The following is a 13,284-nucleotide window of genomic DNA, read 5'->3' as shown; positions in this document are numbered from 1 at the left end:
CTAACAACATGTAAATATTACGTGGAATGTGAATTTCGTCACGTAGCTTTAAGACAATATTTTGTCACGTTTGGTGACATATCACGTTTGCCGCACCCAGAACTCATCCAAGTTTAAGTGGAATTTGACCAATTGGATTACTCATTTGGAATGGATAGACCAAAAAAGGTTAATTGTCTGCAAATGAGAGGTGCTGCCCATCGAACTCTGTCAGCTTTGGAGGCTTGTCACGTGACTACGGTGAGCGTGCTTTGCCCGTGTTCGAATCCTCCATTATTCTTGTCTTGTGCATTTATTTATGATGGATTTGAAAGGTTTGGCGTCGGCTCTGTGGCTTTTTCATTGCGTGGCAATTGCACTTTCAGGTAATCAATCAACATCTTTTTGCAGAGACTTGTTCACGATGAGAAGCTTTTTCAGATAGTTGGAATTTGTGCGTTGTACGCGGGAAGGTAGTTCGAACCGAACACACCTACCATTGGCCACAAATTATTGATTATTTAGATATTTACGTTAATAACTTGAGTACAGTAACCTGTGTTTAATAACCTAACTTATCAGCGAAATGCGGGAGTCGTTTTGACTGATTTTTTCTCAATGGATTACAATAACGACATTTTACAGTTCCGTACAGTATTGAAAATTCAGCGTCTCATTCTCAATTTAATGTGTCATCATTTAAAATATCACATGTGGTTCCAGCAGATATCGAACTTCATAGCTTTTACTTGCGGTTTTACAATCTTCGTATTTGCTAATAAAGGTTTTTTCGACGAGAGGAATTTTTTAAATTATGACGTACTCCTATGAGCTCTGAGCCGAGCTGGATGTTATTCAACGGTAATGTTTGAAATTTCTTGAAATTATTCTCAACTGGAGTGGCGATTCGAATCATCTCTTTTCCAATATCTGCTTGATGTTTAAATATTGTTGATTAATTTTAACGCTCAATTTATAAAGTTTGCGTTAAACTGGCATGAGAATTATTGATACTTTCAAACGGGCATCATGTACATTTGCATTATGAAACATGTTGGTTTTGACATATCTTACCAGATTGTTTTCTGATAAAATAATACTTTTGAGTTGGTAGTTTCCCTCGTATTTCTGAAGAAATCATGTGGTTTTGGAATGGCTGAACATGGTTTCCTTTCTTATCGTCATTTTTGTATTGCTTCCATGAATTATTCTGTCGAACTATTGATTCTGAAATTGAATGTGTTAATTGAATGAACTGACGTGACTCGCTCGCTAACAGTTTGAAAGGAAGCACAATTTATGGCTAAGCTCGGCTGATGTAAACAAAACTTTTGTGACTAATCTACTTTGTCTGTTGTTATCCATGTGAGCATCATTCTCATCGTTAACAATATTTCTTGTCGTTTCAACTTTCGTTTAGGTCTTTCAAAGTACATTTCGACATCATGTGAAAGTAACTGAAAACAAAACATAAGTGTCAATAGTAATTTGGAGGGACGACATATTTCTCTGCATTTTTTCATTTTCATTTTGTTTCATAACGCTACATTCGTGGTTTATTATGTAACAGTAATTATAGTAAACTACTAAAGTTTTTGCTTAGTTGATTTTTTTTGTGATATTTCTTTTCACAACCATGTAGTTTTTCTGAACTTCCTTCCATTCCATATTATTTTGTACTTTCGCTTTTTTCCAATATTAAGGGAGGTTGCTCCTTATTACCAAACTGTTGTTTTGGAGTCTCTTTAACTGTACAGCTATCCTTTTAGCCAAGTGTGTTTTATGTAACATTTCTCTGTCTGGTTCGACTCACATGTTGACAACCATATTTGGTAAATCAGGTGACCAAAACAGTATTTAAATACTGTCTGATGAGTGCGTAAGCGCGAAACTCGGAGTAACAGTGGATCATGTGTTGGTTTCATTAACTTCTCACGCACAGATTTTTGTTGTTGTTTGTTAAAATGGACAAAATCAGAAAAGGAAGTTATTTATGGAAAAGAAAAATAGGTGTCACCGAGCATTCAAGAGAGTAAAATCGCTGCGAAGTTCTCAAAACAATGGTATATTCGCATTGTCACATCATTGCGTGACATTTCAAAGAAGACCTGGGTACACAGCTATTCCATGATGCCACACGCTTTCACGTTCCATTCTTGTGGAAAATGTTTGCGGCCCTAGCATCGTGTTTACCTTCGTGGTCCGTGATGCATGACGTGCGCAAAAAAAATGTGCCGTAGCAATGGGCGCGAATGTCCCTAAAGTGCCTATGAAGTGAAAAATATCTTTTGCTTATTTTAAGGTGGCTGAACACAGTTTTTGATACCTATTTTTCGTTTATTTTTTTCTCTAAAACCTTTGTTCATTTGGTCACCAAAAATGGTAGCAAGCAATTTAACAACACAAACTTTGGTTTTTTCATAGTTGAGCTGACGTATTTGCTGTTTGCTATGGTAACATAAATATATATAAACAGGTCTTAAAAATCTGTTTTGTTTATTTGCAGAAAATCTGGTCATTAGAGTTTCTTTATAAGTTGCATGCAACAAGCTTGTAACGATGCTCACAAGTTAACACTATTTTAATAATAATTTGATAAAGAGATCTTTATCCCTTGTCGAAGGTTCACTGGAACATCTAGAATTTCCTCTGTTAAAGTTCAACTTTTTTTCAATACTCTAGTTACTTTTTTCTTAAAGTGTTATAAATTTGTGACAAATTCTAACGAGTGGGTCTCGAGAAATAGGTGTATTTTCGAAAGTGTGTTCCTAGTACTAAACTCTTGGGAACGTATATTAATTAACATCTGAAATGGGAAGACGACATTGAGTGCATTTGTACTTCTTGTTACGCTATACTAGCAATGCTTCGCAAGGTCAAAAATCTGTTGCCTTTCCATAGTTATTAGGAAAAACCTTGCCCAAGCACTTGTCTTATCGAAATTGTATTATAATGATATTCTTCATCACTCGTTACCGGAATATTTAACAGCATGTCTTCATAGAGTACAAAAGGCAGCAGTGCAAGCTTTGTCAATGGTAAATATGCAAATTGAATTGGTTACCGGTGACTGAACAATGCGAATGGCGTATACTTAAAAGTACACAGAGTTCATACAGCTCAGACTGGCCAAATTAATGAAGACTAGAGACTTGCTAATATAATCGAAACTTACGCTCCAGCAAGGGTATACAACTTCAAAGATCAATGATCGCCAATACGTTTCAAGATGAAGCTGCTAATTAACCGTGTGGCCATGGGCCGAGCGCGGTTCTTGCTCTGCACATTCTTTATTTTTTATTTATTTCGTTTTGTTGGTAAGCTGAACCCAAACTTCCACTCAGCCATATAGTCATGATCAGTGGGACTTCAAATCACGCAACTTATGATGTTTATTTGCCAAAAGCTGTTAAAACATTAATGTACTTAAAATTTTATGGATATTCTGCTCTTTATTTAAGACAAAATATATTGCCTTTCTGTGTCATTGAAGCGCTTGATTAGAAGCGAGTATTGAATACCTTAAAAAAAGCCATTACATCATTCATGGAATGTGTCGACGTTGCAACTTTCATTGGTAGGGAAATAACCACAGTACTAAAGATAGCCGTAGATAACGTAATTCTTGAATTATGTGACTCTAGTGACTACTTTGCTACCCCATTACTTATGTAAAAGACCAATTAAATTTAATCGTGATTTTTAATTAAGAAAGAAAGCTGTAAGATGTTAATAGTGTTATTGTCGTATCATTCATACCCAGACATATCCAAAGAAAGGTCCAGATTAATTAAGACCATTATGTCATCGGATATTTCACAATACCTATGACTGATGGTGCAATCGGAGTTTTCACAACAACTATAAGTGATGGTGCAATAAGATCGTGTGCAGTCGTGGTCAGTTGTGCTACAGATTGATCAGGTGATTTTGTGTCTATAGTCATCAGTGAATCAACAAGGACTGTTTTGGAATGTGCACTACGTTGCGACTATAGTGGTATTAAGAAAACAGATAAATTTTCAAAGAGCGGTCATGATAAGATCTAAAACATCTTCATGTTTATTCAATAACCTTCCCCTTTCCTTAAGAAACTGCTTGGACCCAATTTTATTTTTTAAGGAGACAAAGAAATTGCTAAATAAAGCTAGGTCCAGGTTATATTTTTTTCTTTCTAAATATCAATATTTAGCGTTTTTAACCTAGTCTTTTCTAAGTTTGTTTTAATTGTAATTAAGTTTAGATAGATATTAATGGGGGAAGGGCCACCTCGTGGAAATGCTGTTAATAAAATCATTATTATTACAGGGCTTCTGATAAGATGCGGAAAAAAATTAAAGATTATGCGGAAATGTTTGGCCATATTATGCGTAAACATGCGTTGATTATGCGGAAATTACACTGGATTATGCAGAAATTTAAACATTAAATTTTATAGAACTAATGATTAGGCCCGTCCAATGTATTTACATGCTTATGGTAAATCAGGACTCAAAATTGCGACCAATACAGTCGCTTTTTGCGATTAAGATATCTGGCCGAGTCGCCAATTTGCGACCAGCATTCACCATTAAAATAAAAGGGTTAGTAATCGGCATTTTGCCGATAAAGCGATAAAAAAATATTTTGTCTCTTGTCATGAATTTTGTTTCAATTTGGAGATATGGAGCAAAATTGTGATGTGGTTGAACCACGATCCATTCCCTCGATTATTCACCATTTTCAGCGGTTTTTTACACATACGTATTGCGGGCTCTTTGTTTTGTACAACTTCATCGCAATGATTGTCCCTACTTTACCAGAGTTACAAATGATGCAATTTAGGTTGCTACGATAACTTGCGGCTAAATTTTCATACCTTGTATCTTTTTTAAAAATTTCGAGCCTAGGGTATGTTATGAAAACGGTTAACCAGAGTCCAGGCTCATTCCCGAAAAATGAGTGGAAACTGCTTACGAACTTTCATCTTGCAAACGAAATGGCATGTTTTCATCAATGATCAGGAAAATAAGCGTTTCAAAATAGTCAATCTTTTTGTCTTTTGTGTTTGTGAGGCTGGTATATAAGCAGCTGCTTTATCACTAATATCAGGCATTTCTTCAGTTTTATGCGGAAAATATCGTAATTATGCGGAGGATGCAGATTTTAGGGAATTATGCGGATCCGCATCACCGCATCCTGTCAGATGCCATGTTATTATTATTATTATTATTATTAATATTATTATTATTATTATTAAAAGCTAATCTGCATTCAATCGCAATTTTTTAACTTACTACTACTTACGCATGCGCTGCATTTAGCTGGGTTCTTTCGATAACAAAGAAAAATCTGCGAATTGCGGTGTTCTTTGCATCGTTACTTTTTTTTAACATACATTTCTCATAAAAGACTAAAACCATCATAACACTTAGTTCAATTATGAGGAAAAATAGTACAGATAGCGGAAACATTGAGCAAATAAACTGATTGCTGTTTTGAAGCCATGTCTATGTTTTTTTGCAATCCTTGAGCATGCACTGCATTGTGTTGGCAAGAGCGCGCACGAAAACTGTGTTCAGCCACCTTTAAGACCTTTCAAAATGATGAAGGAAGGTGTTTTATACTTTGTAATCCCTTCTCTCGTTCCAGATATATTCAAGTTTGATGATGTCACAAACTATACAATGGCTGTAATAAGTCCCAAAAATGGGAATATCTCCAATAATGTTGGAGTAATTATTTTCAAACTTGGTGCCCGTAATGTACATCAGATAAGGCACAAAGTAACACCACTGCATGTGTTCTTCGTGGTCTTGATTCTGTCTTGCAGTGGGTGTTCCAGTCGTGCTGATTTAGACTCAATTATTCTGTGGAAATTCATCTTGTTTAGTTGAACCAACAGCCTCTTTTGGGTGTATTTTGTGTCACATTAATACTGCAGTTGTCAGCTTGAAAATAGCTATTGTAATATGTCTTGTTGTACATGTAGGCTGCAGCATAGTTCTTACAATCCTTTGATACCCAATAAAACCACGGTACTTGAAATAATTTTTGCAGTAGTTTTTACTTTGTCTTAGGTTCAGCACTATAAAGACTGGGTTTTCTGATTGCAGTCATTTTCTTTATGTTAGAAATAGGATAACCATTGGGAGCAAAAACATAAAAAGGGAGATTCTTTTTTGTCACGGAGGTTGCAAACAGGGGTTTTGTTGCAAGATGTTCTGTGTGACAGGGGAGGCACTCGACAGTAGAAATACTGCTTATCTGATACTGGGCAATAAGAACCATATCCAAAGTAGTGACCATTGTGTATCCAGTGTATGCCAGTGATAGAGCTATGTAGTTCTCCTGCAAGTTAGGTGTCAAAAATAAGAGTATTAAGATCCTAGGTTTGTAGGACAAAGTAGCTATTGCACCACAAAGTGACCACACCTTGAGACGAACAGGAAAATTTACTTATTACTGAACTTCACCTCAATGAAAAACCACAGTTGACAATAATTAATTTGAAATCTTCTGATCTTCCTTTTCTATTTTTTTAATCCTTTTGCATGTGGTTTAAATTATGTGACTTATATGATCAAGCTGTATGTTGAAGGAAAATTATTGCTCTTCCGGTTCTTGTTTTCAGCATCTCGTCACTTTACTGGTGAGGGTTACTTGGAGTATAAAATACCACCAAAGGATATACCCATAAACTCTGACAAGGATGAATTACGTATTGAGTTCAGCACAGTACAACCCTCTGGTCTTTTGTTTCATACCAGAAGCACTGGAGGAAAATATGCAGACTACATCACCCTTGAAGTTGTTGGGGGCAGATTAAGGTATGTGAAAATGGTGACCAGCTTTGATTACTCAGATATTTTAACCTTATAAAGGCTGCTGCCTGACGGTTGCCCAGTGGCCTGGGGCGCCTTACAGACATGCAAGCACGGGAAACCAAATTTCTGAACAAGTAGCCCGAACGGGTGCCTAACTTATCACAAAAGTGATTCATCCTCACTTTTAATTAATTAATTCTGGGCTCTTGAAAAAATGACTTCGGCTACTAACTTTTAATGTTGGAAGCCCAAAGGCCTTTGGAAAAATTTTCTTAGGCAGCAGCCTTGCTTCTTTTTAAATTTAGAGGTTCAGCGTCACATCATTTTGTTGTTGTTTTTTAGTTAACAAACTGTAAACTTTTTGAGTTAACTAACATTAAATTATACATGTAGATGGGTTTGGTTTCTAAAGAAACGGGTGGCTGTATTGGTGGGTGAGTGGAAAACAAAGATTTGATGTCAAATGTGTTGATAGAGGGTGACAACGTTCGTTTAAAGTGGAGGTTAGTTGCCCTACTTCAGTGCGGACCTTCAATCAGCGTCAAAATTGTTGTTCTTATCCTTTAGAGTCTATTTCAAGCTCGGTATGAAAATGGCCCCCTCCCCCCACACCCCCAGGACAGTGTTGTGTTTGTTACTGTTTCCTACGAGCCTTGTCAACAGCGGTACAACATTGATTGGGGGGGGGGGGGGGAGAGGGGAGAGGGAGGGGTATCCCAGAAAAGTACTTTTTGGATAAGTTGTCTTAGCCAAACAATGAATGTGTGGTTGCCAGTGTGCTCTGTTGGCAACTGTCTCAACTCATTTTGTCGTCGATTGTTGGCCAGCCACCCCCAACCCTTCCTGGATGGGACTACTTACATGTATGTGTCCAGCAGTATCCACAACCCAGCCACGAGCCCTTGCACTGAAACTGGGGAAGCGGGAAGAGAAACAGTAGTAACAATCCTGGGCACCAGCAACACTGAAAGATAATTCAGTGGAATAGGAGCAAAATGAAATTATTAATAATAATAATAATAATAATAATAATAATAATAATAATAATAATAATAATAATAATAATAATAATAATGATAATAATAATAAAAACAACAATAATGATAATAACTGCCAACCACCCCTTTTTAGTACACATGTAGTATCATGATCTTTAAGAGAAAGGGAGGGACAAGGTGGCTTATATTATTGAATAGTTTTATTAAAACCTAGTATATTTGACCAAAACATACCGTATTTTACCCATGTGCAAGTCGACCTTTTATGATCTTAAAATAAGCTCCAAAAATCGCCGTAGACTTATCCACTGGCCAAGAATTTAGAGCCAAGTTCCAGCTAAAAAATTCATTTAAAATTAGCATAATATTATTGTCTTGGGTGTAAGGAACGCAGTGGCTTTTCATTTGGCAACAAGAGACTTAAATGTACATGTAAACAATTCCAGTTGAAATGAAAAAGGATTAGGACTCTGAATGTTAAAGATACTCGCAAGCCTCTCACAAGCACAATAATTATTATTACTATGAAATGGATACTGGGAATTTTCAGTTATCAAAGGCGGAAAGCTCAAAAAGGCATCTCTATTTCTTCAAAATTAATTAACCTGGCACAATGTATCGTGCTTGGGTGTAATCATTGTCACTCCCGCAAAACAGCGGGACACACATCTGGCTAAATAAAATGCTTTTGCAGACTTCGTGCTTGCGCGTTTCAAATCATTTTTTAAGTCATTTTCAAAGAATCTTCAGCCTCTGAGATGTTGTTCTTATCCTCTAAAGCCCTTCTATCCCTGAACAACGAAAAAGGTTTGAGGTTTACATATTTGATTTTATGAGAGATTTTTCAAAACTCAAGGACAAAATACCTGCATATACATGGACCACTGAACTATTACATGTACTTATAATTGACAGCTTGAGGCTGTTATTTTTTGCCAATTTTTTCATGTTTCCATCTCCTGAAATTACCTCTAAGAATTACAAGATTAGTATCCCATGAACATTTAACAAAGAAATGAAGGAAATTGCGTTTTTTCCATCAAAAATGGATGGTTGACTTACACGTAGGATTGACTTACACACGGGTAAATACAGTATTTTGTCCTTTAAATGTTCAGAAGTTACAAGTGTATTGCGTGAATCAGAACAGGCATAATCCAGGCTACGTGTAGCCTCTTGATTATTGTCATGTTTTCATTGCATTGTGTATTCATTTACCCTTAGGTTCTCTGTGCGTTATGGGCTGTCAGATTATAGTGAAGAGGAAAGCCATGAGGTGTATTTAGGAGAAAACCTTGATGATGGCAAATCACATCTTGTTGAAGTGAATCATGATAAAAAGGTTACAACCATTTACCTTGATAAAACATCTGATTTGGAAAAAGCAGAGCATACATTTAACACCAAATATTTCAAACTAGAAATTGATGTTGCTATCTATATTGGTGGTGCAGCAGATTTTAAGTCTCTTCTTTCAGTGAAATCAAATGCCCTTTTCATGGGTTGTATGACGGAGGTGACTTTCAGGAAATTGATGCCAATCCCTGAAAAAGAGATAAATTTCCTGGAGAAAGGTGTGGCCACCACTTACCCTAGTTCCATGAACAAAGAGTGTGTAACATCAGCTTTTGCACCATTTACATTTAGTGCAGATGATTCTAGTTTTGTCTGTTCAGTCACTGGCCTGTCTGCAGCAAGTTCACTGAGTGGACGTTTCATGTTCCGTACTTACAAGGAGAGTGGAGTTCTCTTGAAACAAGTCAACGGTGACAACAAATTTGAAATTTCATACACGGAGCGTGATGTTGATTTGAAAGTTAACATTGGAAACACTGAATCCTTTTTAAACATCAATTACCAAAGTGAGTTGACAACTGTCAATAGTGGCAATTGGCATCAGGTGCAGTTTGTAATCTCTGGAGAGTCATTTGATTTAAGAGTTGGGTCCAAGAAAGACACTCGTGTTCCTTCTGTGTCCTTGCCAAGTAATTTCTTCAAGGGTGATGTGACTGCAGGTGGATTTGTGGGTTGCATGAATGAGCTCAAGATCAACGAAGTGCCTTGCAAACCAAATGAAAGATCACAAACAAACAAAGTGGAGATGAACGGCTGTAACGTCACTGATTTTTGCATCTTTTCTCCCTGCTTACACAAAGGGATTTGTGATCAAACAGGAAAGACCTTTACTTGTGGCTGTTCTGGAACAGGATACGACAAAGCAAATGATCCTCTCTCTGTTTGCCAGTTTTGTAAGTATTGTTGTACTGCACATGATAAATTAACCCTGTCATTGGGAAGTGTCCCTCCCATTTTTAATTTTTATAGTAAATGGCCCATATTGTAACTTTAAACTTTTCAGAGTCATCAGAAGCTGCTTTTTTGGGTTGAGCTAATTCTTGTTTATGAGGCTTAAGATTCACTTATGCCAATCTTTCAAATTAAAGTTGCTTTTCTTCTCAACTAATTTTGCCTTCTGATTTAAGGTCAACAGTCTCCTAATCATTGCAAATAATTTGCCAAAGAGATAATTATTGATGGGAATGATTATGTTTTGATATTGACTGTGGGATACTTGGAAAAAAAATCAAAGAAGTCTTTTGTAGGAGTGGAATCTACAAACTTCTGATAAGTTGTTTGGATCCTCTCCCACTTTGGGAAGTCAGGATGGCTTTGTGGTCATCAACCACGCCTCCCACCTCTGCGACCCAGGTTCAACCCTGGTCTCGAGGTCGTATGTGGGCTGAGTTTCAGTCGATCTCAATCTGACTCCGAGGGTTTTTCTCCAGGTACTCCGGTTTTCCTCCCTCATCAAAATCGACGCTAGATCAGTAACATCCGGGTGGATACCCTCGTATAGGGATAACCTCTGATATCTCTCCCTTTCATTGTATTGAATGAATAAAGTTGGTATTTAAAGTGCCCCTAACCCTTCGACTTATTTTTTTTTTTGGTAGATTTTGACATCTTTCAAGAACTTATTTTCGAAAAAAAATTCAAAAATATTGAATACAGGCTTTTTTACGAGCGCTGAAAGTGGAGGTGGTCTTGACTATTTTTTCACCTATCGTTCGCATTAGTCCCCCACTCGGCCAAAGTATCGAGCGTGTCGTAAGAAAAGGACATCGTGCAAGCTTGAGTTGTTGAGATGTGTGAAGATTAGCGGAGAACACAGAGAAAATGGTTGAAAAGTATTTTTAAAAGTATTAAGTAAAGTAAAGTATTTTTAAAAGTATTTTTATTAATAGAAATTTATTCAGTTTTAGATAGTCAGATACATATATATTTTTAAAATTGAAAATTTGTAAACTGAACACGTTTGTTGTTTTGTGATGTTTTTTATGTGTGTTTAATAATAATAAAGACTATTATTATGTTTATGGATGCAGCAAGTCTAACAATAAACAAAAAGGAATCAGCATGCATAAGATTCCACGAGAGGATAATTTGTCCAGCGGGGCTTATAGCGCGCAGAAAATTACAAATTTCACTAACTTCAAGTGCTCGTACAAAAGTAAGGATTCAATATTTGTGAAAAATTTTCGCGAAAATGAGTTCTTGAAAGATGTCAAAATCTACCCCCCAAAAATAAGTTGAAGTATTAGGGGCACTTTAAGCCATAGTTGACTTGTGAGTGCCAGGCCATAAAACTACATGTAAGTTCATTTGTCTCTATTTTGGTAGAGGTAACAGTACATTCTACCACAACTACTGTAGGGTGGTGATATGAATTTAAATATATAACTAATAAACACTTGTTAAATTAATTGAGTGGTATCTGTTTAAAGGGGCAATTACCTTGGATGTGAGAAGAATTTTTTTTCAAAGGTCTGAGAAAGTACTATGCAAGTCGCAGTGACGGAGGACTGGAAAAAAAAGCAAACCTCTGGTGGCATGAGCCCGGAGTCTCAAAAGTTGAACTTGTTCCCTGATTGGATATTACATTACAATACAATACAAACTTAATTGACTGCTCCCCATAGGGGCTTTTCAGGGCCAATGAAACACAACAACAACAACTGTTAAGAATCCCTACTGGCCGGAGGCAAACGAGTTGGCTCTTTACAAGAGCAGCTGGGAAGTTGAACCAGGGACTACCAGGATCAAATTCAACGAGTGGTCAGAGCGCGTCTTGAACCCGGAATTTCCGGATCTCAAGGCAAGTGCCCTAACCACTGGGCCACACTGCCTCCTACATCCGACAGAGTTTCTGATCGGATAAAGCAAAAAACTGGTTTTCGTCAAATATGCAAATGTAAGTGTTGCGTGACCTCGTCCTGAGAGGAAAATCATTCTCCTGAGCCACTTCAAGAGAAAGCATTTCAGCAGGACGAGGAAGCTTACAATATGGTCCATGTGCTGCTTCAAACGCCTCCACATACAGAATTTAACAAATTGGTGCCAGTTTTTGATGCGTCTGACCAGTTATTGATCATGAATTTCGTCCTAACATTTTCAAAGTAGCTGTGGATCCATGAGGCGATAGCCGACGCATGAATTTATAATTTATGCGATAATGACGCGATATTGCTCGCGTCAGATTGAAGTTTCTCGCATTTTTGTCTTGCGTTCTTCTAGTGTTTTGACTTAATTTTGACCGCTCTGCCTTTTTGTTGTTGTAAAAAACTAATTGATGTCAGTTTTTCATGCGTCTGCCCTGTTATTGATTCATGAATTTCGTCATAACATTGTCTAAGTAGCTGTGGATCCACGAGGCGATGGCCGGGTGGATCCGGTGAAAACTTTGACTGTGTTCTCACATGGTTTGACGAGAAATCTGAACTGACTCTCTGCATGGAACTGAGGCTCAGGGCTCGTGCCGCCACAGGTACTTTTTTTCAGTCTGCGGTCATTGCCTCCGACTCGGTATGTACTTGGTGTATTTTGTCATTTAGTGGTTATCTATTGCACAAAATTATCTAAACATGGTAAAACCTTCAGGGTTAGCGTTAGGGTTAGCGTTAGGGTTAGCCTTAGGGTTAGGTTAGGGTAATTGTATAATTACTGAACGTTTTATTCCTTGTTTAAAAAAAAATTTGAAACAATAGAAAAAGAGACACCAAGTACCTACCTCCAACTCGCGTAGCACTCTCTCAGACCTTTTAAAAAAAATTCCTCTGGTACCCAGGGTAGTGTGCTCTATGTAATATTGCCAAAATTAACAGCATATTGATTGTTGAGTGTGGCCCATTATTTTGTTTAGCCAGTCAGAGAAGGGTGACGTAGTATATTACCAAGTCCGTTTTGTTTGCTGTCCTGTCTGTGTGTATAAATAGAGGATATTACATGGCGGCGCGGGGATACAAATTTTATTGTTGAGTGCTGAAAGTATCTCCCTCGAGTGAGCGAAGCGAACGAGTGAGAGATACGTTCAGCACGAGAAGATAAAATTCGTGTCCCCAAGCGGCCATGTAATGTTCTGTTTATTATGTAGATATTGATGAAATGTCTAGATTTAAAACAACTTGTTTTATTCATTTCCGAAATGATGAAAAAGTGTTCAC

The 13,284-nt window shown here is 37.1% G+C and overlaps 1 protein-coding gene across 1 annotated transcript in view; it reads left to right on the top strand.

The window, feature by feature from the left end:
- The first annotated feature begins 209 nt into the window (after nucleotides 1–209).
- LOC137968996 (EGF and laminin G domain-containing protein-like) overlaps nucleotides 210–13,284 on the top strand; it is a 27,570-nt gene continuing 14,495 nt past the window's right edge. Inside the window, exons 1-3 of the mRNA XM_068815505.1 lie at nucleotides 210–365; nucleotides 6,593–6,788; nucleotides 9,008–10,032. Of these exons, the coding sequence (XP_068671606.1) occupies nucleotides 299–365; nucleotides 6,593–6,788; nucleotides 9,008–10,032 (1,288 nt within the window). The 5' untranslated portion in view covers nucleotides 210–298. The remainder of the gene's footprint in view (nucleotides 366–6,592; nucleotides 6,789–9,007; nucleotides 10,033–13,284) is intronic.

The sequence above is a fragment of the Montipora foliosa genome, chromosome 8 (genome assembly GCF_036669935.1).
Source record: "Montipora foliosa isolate CH-2021 chromosome 8, ASM3666993v2, whole genome shotgun sequence".
NCBI classification, from domain to species: Eukaryota; Metazoa; Cnidaria; class Anthozoa; order Scleractinia; family Acroporidae; genus Montipora; species Montipora foliosa.
The sequence above is the reverse complement of the archived record's forward strand: the minus strand, read 5'-3'. Positions and strand labels throughout refer to the sequence as shown.